This window comes from Brachyistius frenatus, unplaced genomic scaffold (genome assembly GCF_029030835.1).
Source record: "Brachyistius frenatus isolate BFR_SWC_R1_liver_20210118 unplaced genomic scaffold, ASM2903083v1 Contig_23, whole genome shotgun sequence".
Lineage (NCBI taxonomy): Eukaryota > Metazoa > Chordata > Actinopteri > Embiotocidae > Brachyistius > Brachyistius frenatus.
Genome location: NW_027210622.1, coordinates 3,803,011 through 3,827,504, shown reverse-complemented (window position 1 = coordinate 3,827,504; position 24,494 = coordinate 3,803,011). Strand labels below are relative to the sequence as shown.

The 24,494-nt window shown below is 39.0% G+C and overlaps 3 protein-coding genes across 15 annotated transcripts in view; 1 reads left to right on the top strand and 2 right to left on the bottom strand.

Annotated features, from left to right (window-relative positions):
* The window catches only part of camk2d2 (calcium/calmodulin-dependent protein kinase (CaM kinase) II delta 2), a 37,357-nt gene extending 28,294 nt beyond the window's left edge, over positions 1 to 9,063 (top strand). For 2 of the 13 annotated variants that reach the window (XM_069697432.1, XM_069697430.1), the window contains exons 14-21: positions 142 to 201; positions 1,858 to 1,902; positions 2,319 to 2,367; positions 3,376 to 3,396; positions 3,789 to 3,864; positions 3,968 to 4,062; positions 5,434 to 5,662; positions 7,366 to 9,063. In XM_069697432.1, the coding sequence (XP_069553533.1) occupies positions 142 to 201; positions 1,858 to 1,902; positions 2,319 to 2,367; positions 3,376 to 3,396; positions 3,789 to 3,864; positions 3,968 to 4,062; positions 5,434 to 5,662; positions 7,366 to 7,369 (579 nt within the window). In that variant the 3' untranslated portion in view covers positions 7,370 to 9,063. Of the gene's footprint in view, positions 1 to 141; positions 202 to 1,857; positions 1,903 to 2,318; positions 2,368 to 3,375; positions 3,397 to 3,788; positions 3,865 to 3,967; positions 4,063 to 5,433; positions 5,673 to 7,365 lie in introns of all 13 variants that reach the window. The other 11 variants (XM_069697438.1, XM_069697437.1, XM_069697435.1 and 8 more) reach the window with 6 other exon arrangements.
* Positions 9,064 to 10,217: 1,154 nt separating this feature from the next.
* LOC138620312 (ankyrin-3-like) overlaps positions 10,218 to 24,494 on the bottom strand; it is a 69,174-nt gene continuing 54,897 nt past the window's right edge. Inside the window, exons 46-50 of the mRNA XM_069697401.1 lie at positions 15,432 to 15,515; positions 14,012 to 14,176; positions 13,691 to 13,864; positions 13,312 to 13,403; positions 10,218 to 12,048 (exon numbers count right to left, since the gene is read on the bottom strand). Of these exons, the coding sequence (XP_069553502.1) occupies positions 11,841 to 12,048; positions 13,312 to 13,403; positions 13,691 to 13,864; positions 14,012 to 14,176; positions 15,432 to 15,515 (723 nt within the window). The 3' untranslated portion in view covers positions 10,218 to 11,840. The remainder of the gene's footprint in view (positions 12,049 to 13,311; positions 13,404 to 13,690; positions 13,865 to 14,011; positions 14,177 to 15,431; positions 15,516 to 24,494) is intronic.
* Positions 15,906 to 21,368, bottom strand: LOC138620324 (dentin sialophosphoprotein-like). Its single transcript, XM_069697449.1, has 2 exons — positions 16,530 to 21,368; positions 15,906 to 15,989 (listed from the first exon to the last, which is right to left on the bottom strand). Coding segments are annotated over exons 1-2 (1,347 nt in total). The 5' UTR covers positions 17,875 to 21,368; the 3' UTR covers positions 15,906 to 15,987.

Genomic DNA, 24,494 nt, shown 5'->3' with positions numbered 1-24,494 from the left:
TGATCACTCTGGAATGGATGGTAGCCTAGAAAGAGAGGGAGAGTTTGTGTGTGTGTGTGTGTGTGTGTGTGTGTGTGCTAGTGCAAGAGTGTCTGAAAAGTGCATATGTGTGTCATGTTCCCTCTACACTGCCCCCTGCAGGTCAACAACAAAGCCAACACAGTGACCAGTCCTAAAGATACTGGCCCTGCCCCTGCACTGGTATACCCACACAGTCTCATCTACACCCACACCTTCATTCACAAAACATCTAAACCTTCCTACCTCACATCCCACGGTGGTGGAGGAGGCACAGGTTCACCCTTTCCACAAGGTCAGATAATTTTTTCTGATCTTAACCTTGCTCGATAGGATTTCAATTCTTTAGCAGCTGCGTGAGGATATTGAAAAAAACAGTAACGTGGGGTGAAACGGATGTCTAGCTCAATGTTAGGCTATCCCTGAATGAAACAGTGTGTAAAAGCTTTTGTGACTACGCAGCATATCTTAGCTCCAGAACATTTGATACAGCTAACCATGAGAGATATTCATAATTCAGATTGATGCATTCATTCATCTGATTTAGCAGAGCATGCATGGGGTATTTAGAGCTTGGCTAGGTTAGATTTGCTGGATGTTACTGTTGGGTTAAAGCAAGAAGCCTTTACACACTCATGTTGGGATTGGGTGGTTCTAAAATTGTGGTTACGGCAACCTTTACCTCAACTCCCCTTACACTTCCTGTCTCTTTGCCCTCTTCATGAGCCACCTCCTCTCTTCTTTCTCTTTACACACTTATACCATGCATGAATTCCCTTCATGTCATTAAATGTACTTTACTTATATCAGTTTTACCTATCAAGTAACCCCCTCTCCCTTCCTAACCTCCCCCCCCAACAACAAATAAACAAAAACAAAAGTGTACATATGTATTATTTAGGATTTGTAGCTGACATGGTCTGTCTGTGCATGGCTGTGAGGACTGTGAGGATTCTGGCTCCTGGGCCGTTGCTGATTGGCTTGTGCATGGTGTCTGCTGACTGGCTGTCGACGTCAGGCCACATGACGGCTGCTCTGCATGATGTCAAAGGCTTTCTGTCTCCCCATTTGCTGTCAAGTTGATTACGCATGAACACAGGCACATGACATCTGTCTCCTTCTCTCTCTATCCTCCTTTCACTCTCCATCATCCTGCACACACACACACACACACACACACACACACACACACACACACACACACACACACACACACACACACACACACACACACACACACACACACACACACACACACACACACACACACACACACACACACACACATGAGAGGCTGCTTATGTTATAATCTAGCGTAATCTGGGTGAGTGATTAGAAGGACTGAGCTGGTCATCAGGATCGATTCCACAAAAGCCCAGACATCTGATTACCAAGGCAGGACACTGGTGAGGGCTGATGAGAGAAGATCAGACACACACACACACACACACAACACACACACACACACACACACACACACACACACACACACACACACACACACACACACACACACACACACACACACACACACACACACACACACACACACACACACACACAAAATCAACAATACCTTTCAGGCAGAGAGATAAAAGCACAAAGAATGAAAAACAAATAGACACTGGCAGTTGAAGAAGGCTTTATTTTTTTGGTGTTGTGACAGACAGACAGATAGATAGGTAAAAATCAGATCAACAAAAGTGGTTAAACCACTTTTTAACCTTCAAATTTTGAAAATAAACACAAACACATCTTTCACAGTGTCTGTGCCTTCATGCTTTAAAAAAAAAAAGAAGAAGTTTTTCCTACAAGTTCTGTCATTTGTTCTCGTTGTAGGAACCACAGACAACCGTGATCCACAACCCTGTGGATGGAAACAAGGTACAACAACAAAACCACCCTTTTCCCTGGTTGTTGCACATACTATCAAAACTGTTTGCTCCAGGCAGTTTCACTCTTTATAATAGTTAACAGCAATACTGTCCCCCTCTAGGAACTGGAGCAGTCCCCACTGTATGCTGTTTTTTTACATTTATTTTTCATGAATTGTTTATAAATGATGTTTATCCTATTGACCTCAGGGTTTAAGGGTTTACCCTGACCCTATACTTGCAACACCTCTGGTTTAAGCCCAGCCGAGGACCTTGTTGCATCTCATTCCTCCCTCCTCTTATTTCCTTACGGCTATATTGGACAATAAAGGCACAACATTTTATAAGAAATATACAGTAAATTATACTGTATTATTATAGATGCATGCATTACATGTACACAAGCTGTATGCCATTCTTTTTCAGGAGTCCATTGAGAGTGCCAACACCACCATTGAGGACGAAGATGTAAAAGGTAGGAAACACATGTATTTTTTTGGTCTGTGTTTCTTAGTTACAGCTCTCACCTACACTGAATGGTTACAACAGTCAGTCCTCATCATTGACAACCAAATTGATAATTCCTCTGTATTTTTGTTCTTATTCTGTTTTGCAATTCAGTTAATACCAAGTTAACTACTACTACTTTTTTATGCATATCATTTTATGTTTTCAGTATTATTAAATCTTTACCCTTTCTACTTTTTTCCTTCCCTTTCTTGTGTTTTGTTGAGAATATAATTTTTTTTCCTAACTCCTATCCTGCCATAAATTTTTTGTCTTTGTTACAACCCCCACCCAACACGCACACTTGACACCCAATCACACACCTATCCATGCCACCTATGTCAGCCCTTTGTCTGGGCAGCTTAGTGAACAGTATGTTGAGTTCTAAGAGCCGTTCCTCACAGATGTCTGACTCAAGACAGACTCCCACCACCTCCATTCAGAGTAAGTTCCTCCGATATGGGGGAGATGCCCTGTTTTGTTTTCCTCATGTTACCCAGTCATCACTATAGGATAGTGATCTCTGTGTAAAGTGCCTCAAATTCCACACTCCTAATGTTCAGATCATTTCCTTGGCTTTGACAAATCATCTGTGGTTTGAGATTGTTGCTCCCTGTACTACGCTTACCAACCCTTCTCCAGTGAAATTAAATCTTTGTTTATGACCCAAAATATTTGTTCTTTTCCTCTGATTTATTCTTCTGTATTTAAAGAAGATGCCCTCCTGTATATTTGTGTTGTGCTCTTCTCACTCCTCCATTTGCTTTCTTTTATGACTTAATCAAACACGGTCTCATATAGTAAAGAGCTGACTCATATACACATTTACTCATATACAGGCACACAGTATTGTAGTTTTTGTCTGTGAAGGAAATTAAGTTTAAGGACTAATTTACAAACAATATTTCTTTCATTTATTATTTAACATGTCTTTTGTTGCACAAATTAAGTACTTTTTTTTTTTAATATCCCCCAGCCTGCACCAATAACAATAAAGGTAACTGTCAATATTACTTAGTTAGAAGTGCTTTTGTAGCAAATACTTGCATCTGAGCATTGGTTTGTCTTTGTTCATCTTGAGCTTTGTTGGTTGAAAGAAATTGTCATCCTGCATTTTCCTGCCTGATATCACTATTAGTCATGGGAGGCTTTCTTCTTGTTTTGTCATTCAGACATGAAATATCCCAAAAACTGAAATACTTTTTTTGAGCGCCTCACATTTCTAATAATGTTGAAATCCTGCCAGTTGGTAGACTAGAACCCATTTGAAGCTGATTTGATGTTAGATTTTTGTTATCTGCACTCAGACCAACATTTGCCTGAAATTAACTAATAATGCCATTTTTTACGTCAGTTAAGATGATGATGTTCTGTAATTTTGTGTTGTAGCTCGCAAACAGGAAATTATTAAAGTGACCGAGCAGCTGATAGAGTCCATCAACAACGGAGACTTTGAGGCCTATGCGTAAGTTTCCTCTTTTAATACACAAATATATAATTAGATATAATGGTTTGCTTGCTCCTGTTGCTGATTCTGTTGTCTTTTTTTTTTCTTTTCGGTGTAACAGGAAGATTTGTGATCCTGGTTTGACTTCCTTTGAGCCTGAGGCCTTGGGAAACCTGGTGGAAGGACATGACTTCCACCGCTTTTATTTTGAAAATGGTGAGTTGAAGATCATTATTTTAGCAGTTTTTTGTCCACCCTAAGCTAAAAATTGGCCTAAAAGTTCCACATTTTGCAACAGAACAAATAAATTGCCAGATAGAGCAGAGTACCAACAGATTTGTGAAGTTGGAAGCGAATTTGTCATCATTTAAAATTCTTGCTGATGCCACTGTTATCCACAGCAGTTAGAATTTGTACAAGCCATTGGTCTGAGTTTGCTCCAAAACTTGCTGGAGCCAGCTGGCACTGTACCCAAATTAAACATGGGAAAAGAGAATTTGGCTCTTGGAAGGAATATTGTTCAAATCAGTTGGTTGAAGATTTTCTAGCTGCTCTGCAGATTCTCAACTGAAAGAATAAATCAAAACATCCTTGCTTACATTGGCACAATGTGCTGAATTCTTCCTACTCCAATGCACAAATTGTTTATCACAAAATGAATAAAGTTACGGAGAACATCCTGTTGATCGTCATTGCCAAGAACTTAGAATTATACAACTAAAGTCACACAGAGTTTACAAGAGGGCTTTGCTGGACAGCTCTGATTCTGTTGTTTTTAGTTAGAAAATCAAAAACCTACAGTTTACAGTAACAGACAATAACACTAACGGGTCAGACATACTGATAAGCAGCAGCTGTGGAGGCAAGTCTCAGTTGATTGGAAGCAGGTGTGGAAGGAACTTAATGGTAACTCAAAAGGCAGGAATCATGGAGACAAACACATAATGCACAGACTAGATACCTAAACGTCTGCACAGATATCTGTTTCATAGCTTCAAATGAATTGCCAGCATTAAAACAATATATAATGAAAGAAAAAAAGAACTGAAAATAAGGAAAATCCCCATCATAGCCAAAGGGGAACTGTTGCTGAAAGAAAGCCTGAATAGGGCATTGGCTGGTTTGATGCGTGAATTGTTTGTTCTACTGTATATCAATATTAAATCCTGTCAGTTTACAGCTAATGTTTGCTGCAATACTACAAGGGCATGGACTAACCTTGGAGCAAAAAAAAAAAAAATCACGAATGAATAATGAATGCTATAAATGGCAGAATGTTCTCTGTCTGTGTAAAAATAGTTCAGATAAACCAGATATGTCCCAGAAACCTCAATCACTTGGCAAGCCGGTGCTTGTCCACTATCCAACATCAACATATGGAGACTTCAGTTCCTCTGTTTTCACGTCAATCAGTGTTTCAAGGAAGAATCAGTGTTTTATTTTTGAACATCTATGCAGCTGTATTAAATTAACATAACATGTAACAATTGTTAGCAAACCCAGAGTGGACAGTAAGAAAATAATATTCCAGAACATTCATTAAATACGTGACATTCGCTCTCTCTGATTTCTGTCTCTCGATTGCAGCACTGTCCAAAGGGAACAAGCCGGTGCACACCATCCTCCTGAACCCACATGTACACCTTATTGGGGAAAATGCAGCATGTATTGCCTACATTCGGCTGACCCAGTACATGGATGGCAGTGGCATGCCTCGCACCATGCAGTCCGAGGAGACCCGTGTGTGGCACCGCCGTGATGGAAAGTGGCAGAACATTCACTTCCATCGCTCTGGCTCGCCCAGCATCCCCTCACAGTAAGAGACAGTAAGAACCACACAGCAGAGACCCTGATTAAAGAGAAACCCAACAACAGATAGAGATCTTTTCTTTGCCAAACTCGAAGGGTTTAGCTTACTACAGTGATGCAGAGGTGTGCTCCAGGGTGTGGTCAGCGCACTGTGTCGTCACTGTTGGTGTGTTTACAGGGGCAACACGGCACACTTCTGGGCAGTGGCAGCGAATCAATAGAGGGTGCATGTGCTGTGGCCCATGACCTACAAAGCTTAGTTCATGTGATAATAATTCTTTAAAATAAGCAAATTCATTAATTTCTAGTTTTTATGAATTTAATTTAAATTAAAATGAAGTTTCAACATGAAACTAACTGCAAAATTAGTCTATTCTGCATTTTCTCTCCTCACTGGAAGTGTCCCAGCCATGCCATACACACAATTTCACTCTTTTGAGAAATAAAGTAATACATACAGGTTTGATGTATGTTATTAATACAAGAGGGTCTTGGAGCTTTATTCAACTTCTTTATGTTTACGTCTAGCCATAGTGTGGTACCCTCATACGACTTACTATTATTAGCATGCGTCACCTCCCCTGGCCCAGTTCAGCAGAGGTGATAACGTGACAATAACAAGAAGGCTGATGGACCAAACTGTGGGCTGTTGCCACTTTTTTAACTGCACTATTACATATTAAATATGAAATAGGTCTTGAATTATTAAGCAGAAAATGACAAAGAAGTCACCACAGCATTTTATTAGTATTTATACCAGGAAAGCACGTACATTCAGCATTTAATTTAAATAACAGTTTGAGATTAGTTTTGTCTGATCCCTCTGCTTGGTGAAAAACGAGACAGATTTAGTTGCCAAAAAGTTGTTGAATACAGTGGGATTTCTTTTCTGATTCACTCTGAGTAAATGTAACACTACTTCCTAATCAGAGTCAAAATAAGAGCTTCAAGCTTCACAACAGTGTTTCACATGTGTAACCACAGTTCCTATAGCCCCCACTCAGGTCAACAAATGATCAGGAACCTCTGCTTCTGGGTACATCTAACCATCAGTGATTGGTCAAAGGTGCAACTGAATAAAAACCAAAGAAAGCACAGATTTCTTTGCATGTTATTGTGATGCAATTGACAGTTAGCAAAGCCCAACCTCCTTAGTTACTCTTTCTTCCAAGCTTTTCATTCTGGCATGGCATTTAATTCAGTTTACATTGTGGAAAGGGATTACATTAACACCCAAATACCTTCAAACCAACTCAATTCAAATGACAACTGCTGATTGAAATTAGCTGTAGCTATTTAGTGTACGACAATGCTAACAATAAAAGTTGAGTTTTTAAATTTTTATTTTTTTTTTTTTATGTTTCCTGCTGACTTACTGAAAACAAGAGCCAGTGAAAGGGCTTAAATTGCACGAACACGCATTATGTCTTTACTTTGGAAAGGTTAAAAAGACACTGCATTTCAAAATACCTGTATGAGTGGGCTGTAGATCTTCCAGGGCCATTACCTGTAAGAAATGGCACTGAGCTGTTTCCATAACGGTACTGTGCCAGACATCTTTTGTGACATTATTAACGCCTGGGCTTTTCGTGCTATCACTTGTCCTAATGTTTCGTGGAAAAATATCATGCTGATCTGATAATTTCTTTTGGTGCTCTGTGTTCCCCGTCAGTGTAGATTCACATATTTATTCTCTCTCTCTTTTTGCAGTTAATGGAATATCAACGCGTGGTCGAAAAAGAAAAAAGAAAAAAAAAGAAATCCCATCTGCAAATCTAGTGGGGCAGTCAACTAGCCAGCCCATGACTGCTCTTTGACCTTTGACCCTTCTATAAGGATATGACATCGCACAGGACACAAGTATTATTACATTTTACTGTTATGGCATTTTATTAATGGACATCATTCGAAACCACCACCGGGTGGCTGCACACCGTATTTGGACATTACGAAACAAAGCATATTGAGAACATTTTTTTTGTTTGTTTTTTAAGATGTTTTGGTATGCATTTTAAATATGAACTAGAGATGTTTAAAAATCTACTACTGTAACCTCTCCCAAAAATTAGTTCTGTATTTTTATGTGTATTTATGTGTGTGCAATTCAAAAACATTTGGAAGATCAGAATGTTAAAATTGAGCTTGCTTTAGTTCTGGTGATGTATATACATTGTGATTGTTGATAAAAAGAAAAAGTACAAAAACAAACATTGAAATTGCTATTCTTGCTATCAGAGGACTTAAAAGTTTACGTAAAACTCAGTTTATGAGCTACATTTATGTTTGCTATGAGCTAAGTCATACTGTTTAAATTGTCAGATTTCAACCTATAGTACTAATTTAAATGTAAAGAAAAGCGGAGCAGCTTACACTTTGCATTGAGATATGTTTGCCTTCATATCAGTGAAATAAGAAATAAGAGAATGTAGCATATATGTAATATATGAAAATTCAAGACTATTGTGTAGTGCATGGTTGGGGGGGAGGGGGGTGTTATTGTGAGTAAGATCATATGAAACTATAATATCTTCTGTTTGATTTGTCTATCAATGACTTGTTTGTTTGCATTTGTTAATGTTGTGCATCAGTCCTGTCCCAAATGTTTATAATGTCCTCCAGTATCATGGAAGTGTTGTAAAAACAATAACACTGTTATGGTTGACATCCCAGGGCAAATATCAAAATCTCATATCGAAAAGGAAACAAAATAAACTCGTGGTTGCCGGAACATCCCTGACATTTTTGTATAAAAATTAGAAGAAAAGCTAATTTTTCATGTTCGTACTTGTATTGTATGACTGTATGCAGGGTTTCTGTTGTCATTTTATTCTTGTCATACCAGTGTGTTACTTACCAGTTTAATAGATAAGGTGCAGATGATGAAGAGGGAGACACTAGACCTCACCTGATTGTTGGACTAATAAATCTGGAAGGGTCATTAAAGCAGTAGATTGAAAAAAGTTGCAGTCAGACAGGAGGATGGTAACAGGAAAGTGAAGAGAGATTGTAATAAATGTTGGGATGTCTTCCTTGACGATCAATGCTTCTGATAGCCAGTGGTCCCTACCGCTGCAGGACAATGACGGTGTCTTCGTCATCCCTACTGTTTGCTCTTTTCAATTGGTTTGTCTCTTCTTTTTTTAAGGGGAAAATAAGATAAACATTTCTTTTGACAAAACGTATGATGTCAATGCAATGCACCACTCCCTATATGGTGTGTACCTGTTGCCAGCATGGCAATGGATGGCTTAACATGTTTAAGAAGTAAATAAATCAACTAAAAGGTGTGATAAAGAATGAGCTTTAATTTGTTTTGTATTGCTGGTTGATTATTTGTTTTCCACTAGTGCAGAGATGGAAGAGAGGTGCTGTTGTGTGTTTGAGACTTTAAGTAAATTATTGATTCTTTGTGACTGTTGTTCTATCTTAATACACTCTTTAAACTCACAGCCATTATATATTAGTCTGACAGGAAGTGCTGTCAAGCAAAGGAAAATTTAACCACCTAAAACCACCAGTTGGACTCCCTAGGGTAAGATTGTTGATTTTTATTTTCAAGAACATATTTTTTATTGGATAGATAATTACAGTAATTATGATATATATAATAAACGGAATTGTCTAAGCTATTCAAATATATTTTGAGGGTTAAGCACAAAGATTGGATTGTCATTGATCTCAGTTAGTACACTGTTTTTGTTAAATTTTTTTGAATAAGCGGGTCCATCTTCTGGTCATCATTATATATGTAAAATATGCTTATGTGAACAGTGAAAGCAACAACACGTCTTAAATGCTTAGGAACAACAAATAAAGTTCGATTTTTAGAATACTGAATGAGAAGGTCAACATGTAGATTTGTTAACCTGTTTCCACCACACTAGCCATCAGATAGTTCCTTGACTGCATGTCCTCCAGAATGGTGGATTTCACTCCAGAAATGTCTGTCCTCCCCCTAACCGTCATGGTAGTTTCTTTGTTCATGTATAGTGACATTTCTTTCCAAGCAGCTTTTACAGCCTTCTAGAAAGGTTGACCTCGCTTGCTTGGCATTAAATGTATTGCAACAGTGAGGCTGAGTTATGTAATCTTGGTTATTCAATTATATTATTAAACATTATTATTTGTTATTTAACATGAATGTGCTGCTATAATTCCTCTTGGGCTACTCCTGATGTCCAGCAGGGGCCCTGCTTCTCTTGTGTTCAGTGGTCAGAGAAGAAGTTTGTAGATTAAAAAAAAAAACCAAAAAACATTCACCCTATGTTTTATGTAAGTCTTTTTTAAATACATTGTAGCACTGATGTTATTGGATGTTGACAAGAAAAAAACTATTTGACAATTTCATAAGACGTAACCAGATGCAACACTTTACATTTGTAGACTTTTATTCTCTATGAGCCATAGATACACTGCAGCCATTTTTATTTTTGTCTTTTTGAATTTTGATACAGTAACACATGCCCTCATAGATATTTATATATGCATTGTATATGTATATAACTGTCATCATCACAGAAAAGGGATGCGGATTCTTCAAATTAAAAGCATACCAGTCACAGTGAACTTTCACTAATTTGCATTTTACTTTTTCCTAAATCACAAAGTAAACAGTGATAGTGAAAGAAATACATTACATGTTGTAGATACATACAGTAGCGATGCTCAGAGCTGTGGATAGCTGTATAGTTAAGCTCTCAACCTGCCTCATTACGCATGTGTCCAGTGTTTCATTATCTTGTATGTATTGCCTGTCCCTCCAAAATGAGACAAACGATCCCTGTGGCTAAGATATACTGTACCTCATATCCTGTGCACAAAAAGCATGGAGGCGTTCCCTTCTGACATTCAGGAGTGCAAATGCGATCTGTGTAAAATAAACATTTTGTTTCTTTGCTGACAGAAAATGACGCACACTCTACACACGCAGACTCGCTCACACACAAACATATCACACATTTGCTTCAAGAGATAAACTGATAAAGCTTTACATGAAATAAAATGCCTGAACACCTCACCTCACCCCAAATATGTCTCAGAACAGCTGTGAGGATTTTTTTTCCCCCAGAGGCAAATTCTGACAGATTTCTTAATACATCAAAAATGAAATAAAGTTCTGTCCTAAACAAAATCAAAAAATAAACTTAATAAGACATATTCAAACCAGTTTAAAATTGCCTAAAAGATAATTCGGACAATATTCCCCTTAAACCAGTGGTCAATGCAGTATTGAACTCGTACAGTAGCTACAGTCCAGCTTTATGCACACACATTCAACATCCATACAACATGAATCAAGCCCAAATAACCAAATAATATAACAAGAAAGAAAGAAAGAAAGAAAGACACAGACAGAAGGGAAAGAAAGGCAGAAGGACAATCCACAGAACGACCAAGCAGTCAAAGCTACGATCAAACTGACAGATGTTGATTAGTCATGCCTGTTCTACTTCACGAGTGATTATTAATTCCTAGGCTACAGATGTCAGTAATGTTTAGATTATAGATAATATATAATTCCCAAAGACAGATTACACATAGTCTACACGAAACACAACAGCAGCAGTTAAATTCAGTGTCGATACAGTCTGATTTTCTGTTTGTGACATCTTGAACACCTGAATCAAAAAAGCAGAGAGGCTAGTACAGTGAGTGAGAGTTTGTTTTCAGGATGAATATCTGAGAAACTCTGGTTGTGAGAGGCAGTGCAATGTGAAATATTGTCTTTCAGTCCAAGCACCTACTCAGAGAGCAGTACCAGTATTTTGTAGGTACATTTTTCTTTACCTTCTGGAGGTTTGTGAGTTGGTGTGATAAGTGTTCCTCTATTTTCATTTTTTTCTTTGTTGTTGTTGTTGTTAAATCTATCACAAGACAAAAACATCAGAAAACTCTGAAATGGAAAGTAAAATGAATCAGGAAAACAACAGAAGGCTTTCTTTGGTCACAAAAAAGGAAAAACAACATCAGAACATGGAAAGAAAATCATGAATACATTATACCAGCCAGGGAAGAAAACTGGGAACAAAAGGTCATCTTCCAGGACTTAAATGGGAAGACTGTGGTAGCTTTGAGGTGCCGTGATGCACACTGGGATTGCATGTGGCTAATGCATAGGATTAGCAGAGACTTTAGCATGGGCAAAGCCAGGGAGTGTGGGGGGGGGGAGTGTTACTCGTTTTTTTCTACTCTTCCACCTCCTCTTCGTCCTCATCACTTTCCTCCTTTTCTTCTTCATAGTAGCGGTGAAAGAGCTGGTGGAGATGCTGCTGGAGATCACGGGGTTTGGACCTTTTTCTGGGGTTGTCCACTTGCTCTTTAAGGACCTGTTTGTGCTGCCCATCTCTCTTCACCACTGTTCGTCTGAGCGTGCAGCCTTTACGCACGTGGGCCCTAATAATTGGAGCAAGTAGGGAGTGGAAATAGAGGAGGACTGTTCAGTTATTTTCAGAAAATGCACCTGTGGCTAACTGGAAATTAAAAGAAGTGATGTTATAAGATATGTTATGGAAAAGAAAGAAACCACACATGCTTTGTCAATCCAGCATTTAATTAGGATCCCATGCACAACAATTTCACACTTTGTAGGTGCAGAAAACCTAAATATTATGATTTAAAAATGGGACGGTGAAGGCAGTAGCATATGATTCCATGCTCAATGTGGAAAGTGCACCTATGTTTGTCCTGTTATTTATTGAAGGATTTTCTTTGATTTCCTTTTCCTTTTATTTAACTGGTTGTTTTCTACGCACAAGCACCTACTGAATTTTTACTCATAACTACGTTTGTGTCATTATATCTGTCTGCTCTGAGTGCTCTCAGTACACAATGGTACGCAAAAGCAATAACAGAATGTGATTAATAGAACTAAGGTTTACTGAATCCACTGAATAGTGTGACAATAACTTTTCTAACTGAGGGCACCGGAAAACAAATGGTCAATTATTTTATTCCTCACACAAAAAAATATAGCAGACATTACATTTAAAAACTGTTGTCTCCTAAATAACAAAATTATAAACTCCTATCGAGTTGAATCTTTGTGTACTGTACCTCTCTGATTGGTTAAGAATATGAACATGTTTAAACTAAACGAACAACAGCAACATTAGGAAGCATTACTGAATATTAAGAAATTTAATAAACTAATAACATGAAGGACATTTTTTAAATTAACACTGAAAATACACACACACACACACACACACACACACACACACACACACACACACACACACACACACACACACACACACACACACACACACACACACACACACACACACACGGTCTTGTTTCACTGACACTCATTGACCAAGTGCATTACTCTAACCCAGTTTCAAGGTTTAACACCAATCCAACCCCAACCCTAAAACCAAATCTTAACCCTCAAAAGCAGACTTCACCATGGGGAACTTAATTCCCCCCCCCCCATGGTGACACGAGTTTTCATGGGTTAGTGTGCACTCAGGTTAAAGTCTCCACTGGGATACAAAAAAATCCCCCACAATCAAACAGGCACTGGAGCACACACACACACACACACACACACACACACACACACACACACACACACACACACACACACACACACACACACACACACACACACACACACACACACACACACACACACACACACACACACACACACACCTCCTGACCACAGTTCCATCCTCTTTGACAGTCTCTCTCTCTACCACATGAGGGAGTTCGGTTCTGCCACAATTACTTAAATAACCAAGTGCCTGGTGGCATGAGAAGGAGAAAACAGTATTCACTTAGTTTGGACTCATTTAATTATGAACACAGAAACCGGAGGCTTAGTACCTCTCCATATGCATATGCATGGTTATCTGCACAAGGACTGTAGTTTAGCAACAGTATGTTGATGAACTTTGGTGAATAAATATGATGGTCCAGTAATATCATCAAATGCCTATTTGCACATTTCGTTGTCAAATACAATGTATTGTGACATATGCAATCTGCTAAATCTGGGTTCAGGAATAATGGTGTTGAGGTTATTACAAACCTGTTTGAAGTCATCTTGGGCTGATGGGAGGTCAGAGGCCAAAGACGGATCACCCTGGTGTGTCATTGTCCTTTCACCCTCCACCACTGTTGTCCTTTCTGTGTGACTGACCTCACGACCATCAGTTGTCTCTTGCCTTGACGATGAGAAACCCTCACATTCAGCAAATGTTACCTAGGTCAGAGTTAAAAGTTATTAGTTAATTTAATCTTACTTTATATCCAACTATCAATATGAATGCCAGTGTATTGGTTATTTTCTGTTAAAAGGATCATTTTAATGCTACGATAATAGACACACACATAACGCAGCGACACACACCTCTGTGTGGTCTCCCTCACTCTTCAGTATAGTCCGCTTCATGACCTTGGAGTACCCATCTCCCTCCGCCACAGAGATGGACCCCTGAGGAGCTCCTTCAAATAACATCTCTTCACGCTCCACACCATCCGCGGAAACACACTTGCGAATAATTTTTCGGGTAACCTGAACAAGATAATGTGATCAAAGACCTTTAGGAAAAGAACCATTCATGTAAGGAGATAAATAACTATTATAGAGCCATACTTTCTCCATTCCTCATACTGTATATAATTTCCTTGACTCAATGTTGGTATGTATGCTGAGAGGATGGTGCCCATTCCTCTCGCTCTTTTCATCGACACATATATGAGCCGAGAACTTGGGATGTTTGTAAAATTCTTGTTCATTAGTCTTTCTGGTCACACAGTTTTTCAGTAGCAGGACTTTGTAACTCTATGAACTGCCTGGCCTTCTAAGAATACTGCAATTTTAAAATTTTTGTTCCAAAGAAGGGAATTTTCATTTGTTTAGCCACTTTACGAACAACAGCTATATTTTGATTACTCCCCCTGGAGAAAGTTAACTAGAAATTGTATACATTTTTCTGTGAAAGTACAATTTAGAACCATGTAGCCCTAAAAAACGTGACACTGTGGGCAAAAACATTTTTTCACTGTTGTGCTAATCAGTTTTGAGATTTGGGGTTATTTTGCTTCCATAATGTTGTGTTCAGTTAGTAATGGTTCTGTCTGCATTATACCACAAGGTGGCGCGGTGAGTTAGAGCAGCATAGGTGGAAGTCAGGAAGTGACATCATGTGTTTTGTGCTGTGCCTCTCCACAATGATGATGCCTGTGCTGAGCTAAAACAGTAAAATTGATGACCATCCTATTTGATGCTTCTTCCAAATACTACTAAACATTACACATAACATGTGTCCTTTCAGAATAGTGGAGAGAAAACTTCCACAATACACGTGTAGGTTTTTATTTTACAACATTTTGTGTGTTTGCATCTGTAGATTTCTCCTAAATTCACAAAATGTTAGCATATATAATATATAGATTAAGGTATGAATGATATGAACAAACCTCTGTAAAATCTTCAGAATATAAATCTATCTATAGTATGCATAATTTGGACATGACATATTTAATATTAGTAAACTTTAATAAAAAAGTCAACCAGCAGTCTGTTTCAGAGCAGGGGCAGGTTAGGATTAGTTTTGTAATTGTTTGCATGTTCAGCGGTGGTGACAAAGGTGTGATGATTATATTTTGAAATGGTTTACATCAATTAATTCACAAGAATCTTAGCTTTCCAAAGATACCTTACACGAGTACACACATGTACTGTAGGTTTAAAACAAAGACATTAAGGAGTTTTAAAAACTGTCATGTAATGTGTGCATTAGAACTCAGAGAAAATCTTGCTTTACCTTTTTGACAACTATGTGTCCATTTTCATCCGTGTACTTTTCTTCTGTCACTGTCTGAGTGGGGAGGTCAGGCATTTCATCAGCCTACAAGAAAAACAACAAGCAATAATCAGGACTGTTGACTTTGGTCAGTGTCATGTTCACAAGTTTAACTCTCCACTGTTAAACAAATGTTAGAGAGAAAGCAGGACATAAAACTTGCATTTTAGGTTAAAATTCACTGAGAAAATGGGGACTTTGGGAGACAGGAAAACAAACTTGCATTTTCAGGGTTATGTTGTCAAATAAACCAACAAAGAACAGCTCACAGCAGCATAAAACACCTCCATGACATTTAGTCATCTGCTCAAATCAAATGGCAGGTTATTTATCTTCAAACACATTTTCAAACAATCTGATTAAGACTTAAGGTTAAGACCCATTCTCCATGCTAATTTAAAACACCATCACTCGTGCTAAATCAGATACCTGAATGACAACTCTCCTTCGTACTATTCTGGTGGTCAAAAAATCATCATCTGAACTTTCTGACAGTGATCCGAGCTCTGCAGCGATTTCCTGACCAAAGCAACAACAATCCATTAAAACTTAATGAATGACAATACATAAATGCTATGTTTGCAGCAAAGCAAGCGATAAGCAGAGTGATATGGTGCACTTACCAATGTATTGGGTGTAACAATTAATTTTTTTCATATATTACATTGGAAAGTACAACATGGCAGTCTGTAACTTCAAAAGCGCGTGGAAAAGACGCCATGCTTTTACTTAAACAATGAATACTTGCATTACTGATAAAAAACAATGTAACTTATGTTACCAATGTGAGTGATACAACTAGTTAAAGGCAACAAAGAGACATGCTGAGTTAGGATTTGTTAAATCTGAAATCAAAACAAATTGAGGGTTATGAGGAGTTTTAGATCCCATTCATGTGGTCAGAGGGTTAGCAGTCATTCCTCTCTGAAGCAAATATTGGCTCAAGCTCAGCCCTGGGAAAAACTTGCAGGGTTTTTAACAAATCTTATCTTACCCTTGTCAGAGATTTATTAGTATCATCATAGACACAGATAGGAGGAGGTGGTTGTGAAGCCTCACATAAGGTGAATTCTTCATCTGATGCTTCTGAGTACTGTAGGAATTCTTCACTCTCGTCATATACATGACGAAGAGGCTCGTGCACAAAAGGATCATCCTCAAAATGTTCACTTCCAGAAGACAAAAGCACTTTGCCATTCCCCTTTTCCGGCAGTCTAGGCAGGCTGGGATGATCCTGGGGTGGACCTCCACTTGCTCTTGCCTCAGGCTCATCAGGCTCAGTCTCTGAGAAATCGGATGCACCTTGTTTGCAGTCAAAGTAAGGCTCTGGGTCAGAATATTCAAAGGTTGGACTTTCTGAACCACTGCACACTACCTCAGAGTATCCTGGAGGTATGTCAGTGCAGGCAGCTGAAATATAGACCTGTGCATACCCAGGCGGCATGCTGTACTCCTCATCAGAGGTTGATGACTTCGTCTCAGTTTTGGGTTTGACTGAAGTGGACTCAGAGGCAAAACATTCATAGTCTACTGGAGTTAGAGATTCTGCTGAATAATGTCCATTGGTCCCTGGCCTATCTTCATCTGAAGACATCTCAAAGTTCCTTGAGGACGAGTATGGCATCAGTTCCTCAAAGCTGAAAGATCTTGAAGATCTGACTGTTTCAGGAGTCAAATCCGAAAGAGAAAAATCTTCATTCTGAGGTTCATCAGAGATTGCTTCCCATAAATGTGGAAGTCGATCTTGGTTACTTTCTTCTGTCAAACCCTGTGAGTCAATAGACTGTGAAGATGATTCATGCCCTGCTTGACTTTGAAAAGTGTCAGTTGTAAAATCTTCCCCACTAACATCAGTCTGATTTTTCTCGGTGAGGGCAGACCGACATTGTGCAGCTACTGAGGGAAATGTCTCAGTGGCATTTCCAGAATTTTGAAAACTTGAGTTCAGTGATGGATCAATTTCTTCACAAAGACTCAGGGGAGAATCTGAGATTGAAAGGGATTCAGGAGTGGACACAGGACTGTCTTTAAGATCGCTTGTCTCAGTAGTTTTTGTTAGATCAGGAAGTAGTGAGACCACTTCAGGCTCAACTTGATATGGTGCCTGGAAATGTGCTGGCTCTGTGACTGCTGCATTTGAGTGGTTGTCCTCACCAAGCTGTTCAACAGATGACCCGCTGATTGTCGGGTTATCACTATATTCTGTATGGCTATGACCTTGAAGTGGAAGCTCTTGAAACTCAAAAATCTGATCAACTTCAGGGCTGTCATTAGTGGATTCTGACAAACTTGGGTCAAGTGTCTCTGGTCCCAACCTAAGTTTCATCTCCTTCAGATCTGACAGAAGCTGGTCAAGCTGAGGGGACCCAGACCCGGGTGGTGTTGGCGTAGACTCTGAGGACATGATGGTGAAAACATCTGGACAGTCTTGTACTGTTTGACAAGGTGAGTGGGATCACTGCCCAAGAATCTTCACTTTGTTTGGGGAATGACAGCTTTTTATCTTTTTCCTGTGGCGAACTACTTTGATGGGTCATTGTGTTGTCATATTGTGTTTTACTTAAATCAAAGGCACCAGGAATAGGTAATTCTAGTTTTTCAGTGGAAAGTGTGTTTGAATCATGTGCCGAGGATGGCGTCTCAGTTGGAAAGACATGACCCTGGCCAAAATCAACATTTATTTGTTTTGAAGTTTGCGATATTTTAGTCTTGGAAGATGCAGCTGATATCTGAAAGAAATAATACAATGGAGTGGGAAAACAAATTACAAATAAATAGCATGAGTGATTTCTTTGGTGGAAGACTCAATGAGACATGCACTTGTCAAGGACCGGCTGATGTAAGAGCAGTGTCTCAGATGAAGAAATTCATTTGTAGCCCACATGTGTATCGGTAATATTATTAACATTTGTGTTAATAATATTCTTTAAACAAAAAATAATTACATGAATAGTTAAGATGCGAAAATACTATATCATTCATATCAGTGTAATAGGAAGGCACAAATGAATTAGGACCTGATGTAACATGAAGGTGGACATGCCATGTCATGATATAAAGTCAGGAAGCATCACACTTCCCATGAAAATGCCAAACCAAGTTTATAATAACTGTTACAATCAAATGCAACTGATATCTGCAGGTCTACCCATTTCCCAAAATGTAAATAATTCTGCTAATAAAGTAAATAACAAGCCTCAAATAATGTTCTGTATAAAGTCACTAAAATCATGTAAAAACATAAGATACTTAACTACACCAGGTGAAAATTAAACAATGAACTCAACCAAACTCATGGTGTTGTGTCCCCTGTCAAGATATTAGAGAAGGCAGTAGGTGGTAGGATGGCAGAAATTTGAGGAAATATTTTGCCCAAATGTGCAATTGTGTCATTAGATTTAATTTTGCAGCTGTACTGAATTCTAAATTGACCTTCTGCCAGCCACTTGGGCATTGTCATTAAACATTATGAGCACCAATGGAGAGTTTCTTTTTTATGTTTGTTATATAAACATTAGAAGCTTATGCCTTACAAACAGGAAGACAAACATGACAAATAGCACATGCCTCCAGCTGTGGCAAGTACATTACTTGGCTTAGACTTTTATGGCTGTTAAAACAATATGTAAACAGCACTGTGCAGGTGATTTTTCATTTTTCATGTCCATTAGTTTTGGTTCACTAAAAGGCCATTCCGTCTGCTTGAATGCAAACATGCCAAAGCAAGATAGTAGAGACTACACAGTAGTTGAATGTTATTAGTTGAAGCTTGAAGAACGGTTCTACATTAAGATATCACCTATTTATTACTTTTGAAATCAACACGGCATTCAGCAAGAGCTCGTGCGGTCTTACCGACACGGAGGAACTTTTTCTCCAGTTCTTGCTCATGGATTTTCTTTTCATGTTCTTGGGAAAACAAATCTTGGGTGTGTGTCATCCTTAATTGTGATTTGAGATCGGTCCATTTATGTTCAGTCACAAGTGGTCTTCGTTTTACCGATTCTTTCTTGGCTTGAGTTTGTTCATGGAAAGCCTCTTTCAGTCAGACAGCATGATGAAATCCATTATTTTCTACAGATGGCATGTGACTCAACTCTGTCCAAAGTTGGTTAAACTTTCTAGTTAGATCAAACAACACTTCTTCGGTGTCCAGAGAACAGGTCAGAAAAAAATGACAGGGAATTTTATGTTTGAGGAAGGAGCTACAGTATATATCATGTTTCATCTGTTTTAGTTTATGCCATCAATGTTTAGGGAAGTGAATCTTTGACTGTATCTACAGAATAAGAGAGTGAGGAATTGTTTGGAGCCAGTCATGATTATTTCAAATGACAAAATTTGGCTGGACGATGCGAATTTCCCACACGGACTATTGAGATTATTTATGAACTGCTTCCTTAAAGAAATGGGCCTCATCACATATTTTTCTTCATAGACTCGATCGTGTATGAGTACTATATGACTGCTGAGGAAGAGTCTGGCTTTTTACAAAGGAAGAGGTAAAAACTTTTAAATTTAATTTAAATATGCTATTGTTTAAAGAGTTTCAGGGATAGATTATCAAAATTTAGGAATGACTGTGAACTGTGCATAACTAAGGCAGATGTAATGAAAGTAAATCTGACAAAAATTCAAAAGATAAATTATTAAAATCTCTCTCCAGCATTGTGGTGTCCAGTGTTTTGTGGTTTTTCCTTTGTTTTGTTTTGTGAGAGCCCAAATGATTTAGGGGAAGGTGGAAGTCATTTGATCTAAAACAAACAAATAAAACAAAGATTCAAAATTTTAAATTTCAGGATTTGAATTGAAGTACTCAAATTAAATTAAAATCAATAAATAATTAGGGACCCTAACTGTTAAAACAACTGACACAATAACCAGCAGCACATTAATGTGGAGGGGAATAATGAACATTGAATGTATATTTTAATGACAGAACTTCATCTGCTCTTGTGTCATCTGGTGAGCTATAAAAACTGTAAAAGGATGTTAAAAAACGTAATCTCTGTCACATTGTAGCGATGGTTATTATGATGTAATGTTGTTGTGGTTAACCATGAAAATTTAATTTTCTTGGCTGCATTGAGACAACCGTATTTCACAAAAAGAACATTTTCCTTTAAAAAGTGGATCATACAAATGTGAAATGAGGTTGTGAGGAGTAGGAGGATTCTGTCTGACCCTGTATTTGTGAGTAAAGTTTCCTTGATTTGAGTTTGATGAAGACGTATCAGAAAAAATTATGCTGGGATGGGAACAAAATTTCTGAGATTCAGTTAGAAAAACAGAATTCTCTCCCAATATTGGTTTGAAATCAGAAAAATAAGGTTTGACGAAAGCTGAACAGGAAGGAAGTGAATCTGGTGAATCTGTTTGGTAGTCTTCACACATTTCCTTGAAACCAAATTCAAAATCATTATCTGATGCTGTTGAAAGAGGTGATATTGGTCTATTTTCAGAATATTGTAAGTAGTAGTTACAATGTTGACTCTTTGATTGACTAAATGTCATGACAGGAGACACAAAGTGTTGCTCGACTGAAGCCACAGATTCTGGGGATGATGCTCTAAAGTCGGCCAGCCAGTCGTGAAGGAGCGAAAAGTCAAAATCGGAAGACACAGATTCAGGGGACAAAGCCCTGCTGCAAAAAAACTTATCAAGTTCAAAGTCTGATGAAACTGACTGCGGGGATCCTGGTCTGGACTCGTCAAAAAGGACATCAAGACACAAATCAGTACCTTCCCAGTCCGATAACTTTGATTCTGGTGTAAATGACCTGTGCTCCGAAAAGTCCACCTCGCAATCGATATGGGGAGATCTGAACTCTGGAACAGGTGAGTCAGGAGAGAGGGGCCTGAGTTCACTTTGAGAATCCAGTGATTCGGGAGACTGAGGTCTTAACTCTTTCAACCAATCATCTACAAGGGGGAAGGTGCCCTCCTTCTCTGATTGAACAGATTGAGGCCAAACAGTTCTAAACTCAGATATTTTGAAGTCCAACAACTCATCTGCTTGTTTTTCATATGTGACGCCCCGCAGAACATCTGCATATGTAAGAGGTCTTGCAGCAGCCAGCAGAGGGGATGCAGTTACATTTACACCTGAGTGTGAAGGAAGTGAATCTGGTGAATCTGCTCTATGTTCGTCAAACATGTCCTGGAGACAAAATTCAAACTCCTCAACATCTGACACTGTTGAAAGAGGTGATATTGGTCTATTTTCAGAATATTGTAAGTAGTAGTTACAATGTTGACTCTTTGATTGACTGAATGTCATGACAGGAGACACAAAGTGTTGCTCGACTGAAGCCACAGATTCTGGGGATGATGCTCTAAAGTCGGCCAGCCAGTCGTGAAGGAGCGAAAAGTCAAAATCGGAAGACACAGATTCAGGGGACAAAGCCCTGCTGCAAAAAAACTTATCAAGTTCAAAGTCTGATGAAACTGACTGCGGGGATCCTGGTCTGGACTCGTCAAAAAGGACGTCAAGACACAAATCAGTACCTTCCCAGTCCGATAACTTTGATTCTGGTGTAAACGACCTGTGCTCCGAAAAGTCCACGTCGCAATCGATATGGGGAGATCTGAACTCTGGAACAGGTGAGTCAGGAGAGAGGGGCCTGAGTTCACTTTGAGAATCCAGTGATTCGGGAGATTGAGGTCTTAAGTCCTCCAACGAATCATCTACAAGGGGGAAGGTGTCCTCCTTCTCTGATTGAACAGATCGAGGCCACACAGTTCTAAACTCAGATATTTTGAAGTCCAACAACTCGTCTGCTTGTTTTTCATATGTGACGCCCCGCACAACATCTGCATATGTAAGAGGTCTTGCAGCAGCCAGCAGAGGGGATGCAGTTACATTTACACCTGAGTGTTTGGTTTCATGTGAAGGAAGTGAATCTGGTGAATCTGCTCTATGTTCGTCAAACATGTCCTGGAGACAAAATTCAAACTCCTCAACATCTGACACTGTTGAAAGAGGTGATATTGGTCTATTTTCAGAATATTGTAAGTAGTAGTTACAATGTTGATTCTTTGATTGATCAAATGTCATGACAGGAGACACACAGTATTGCTTGACTGAAGCCACAGATTCTGGGGATGATGCTCTAAAGTCGGCCAGCCAGTCGTGAAGGAGCGAAAAGTCAAAATCGGAAGACACAGATTCAGGGGACAAAGCCCTGCTGCAAAAAAACTTATCAAGTTCAAAGTCTGATGAAACTGACTGCGGGGATCCTGGTCTGGACTTGTCAAAAAGGACGTCAAGACACAAATCAGTACCTTCCCAGTCCGATAACTTTGATTCTGGTGTAAATGACCTGTGCTCCGAAAAGTCCACATCGCAATCGATATGGGGAGATCTGAACTCTGGAACAGGTGAGTCAGGAGAGAGGGGCCTGAGTTCACTTTGAGAATCCAGTGATTCGGGAGATTGAGGTCTTAAGTCCTCCAACGAATCATCTACAAGGGGGAAGGTGCCCTTCTTCTCTGATTGAACAGATTGAGGCCAAACAGTTCTAAACTCAGATATTTTGAAGCCCAACAACTCATCTGCTTGTTTTTCATATGTGACGCCCCGCACAACATCTGCATATGTAAGAGGTCTTGCAGTAGATTGCAGAGGGGATGCATTTACATTTGCTCATCACAAATTTCGACATCCTCTAAACAATTTACAGTATTAAGTAAGGTTGCTCTTTTGTTTGATGGTGGAGTTATTTCATTTGGAAACTTCAAAATATATTTCTGTCTATCCACAAAGTTAAAGGTCAATGGTTTTTTTGATGCTTTTATTTTTAACACGTGACATGTTTCAATAGATCCTCTTTGGTGTTTGTGATCGGAGTGAAAGTTTATTTTGGATTCTTCCTCCTCATGGAACAGCCTGACTCTTCGCTTTGGGTAATTTTGACATCTGCACATGTAATATATTTTTCAGCTGAATTAGCAGCTGGTATTTCTTTGGCTTTCAGATGACATGACAATGAGTCTGGTCTATCTGTCCTTTTTTTATCTGACCATACATTAAGCTGTGATGGAGGAGTGTTCATAGCGTATTCCACATAATCACATTCTTTGTGCTGGCTCTGTGAACCTGAAAAATCTGATGAAAGATAATTTGATGTGACCGATTCTTGAGGGAGAGGAGGAACGTTACAGGAGGGGCACGGTGAGGATGGGTTTTCTCCTGAATATTTTAAGTAATAATCACAATATTGACTCATAAGTTGGCCGCGTGTTGGTTCTGAGAGCAAGAGTTCAAGAAATGAAAAACTGCACTGAGATTCCCGGGAAGATGGTCGGCAATCCCTATCTGAAGATCCATACTCATTGATAGATGTACCTGAGTCAGGAGAAGATGCGATTCCATCAGGAGAAACATCTTCAAGCAAAAACTCTTCACATTCAATATCTGATGACAAAGTTGAAAATGCTGTGTCCTCTCTCTTTATATGTCCACCTTCAGTAACCGGTTGACTATATTTTGGTACTTGGGAGTCAGGGGACAATTGTCTGTACTTATTCCAAGACTCATAGGACTCAGAACAAAGGGGCTGCGAAATTACAGGAATGGCACAATCTTTCGAACCAAACAGAGACTCACGTTCATAAGTTTGTGAGTGATAGGGGTTTAATTTATTTTTATAGAAATTGATTGTAATTTCTGGTGAACTGCATGCATCAGACATTGGAGAGAGTGCCCGTCTTTCATCCAATATGCTTGAAAAGTCTGCAGAGGAAATCTTTTTTTGCCCCTGAGGTGACATTGCCCTATAATCGCCTATTGACGTTACAGATTCAGAGGATGACAGTCTAGGTATGGAGTCATTTAATAGCCATGCCTCTGCTGTAAAAAGACCCCTTTCATTAACAGGTGAAAATGAGCAACACTGCTCCTCAGATGCCAAAGAATCAGGTGTCAAAGGGCTGTACTCTATAAAAGTGGAGGGTAATGCCACATCTTGAACAGGAGATTGTGGTGTGAGTTGGGTGATAGGTAGAAAAAAGCTCCAGGATTCAG

Coding starts and splice junctions, on each gene's coding strand:
- LOC138620324 (XM_069697449.1), bottom strand. CDS start 17,874: ATGTCCTCAGAGTCTACGCCAACACCACCCGGGTCTGGGTCCCCTCAG.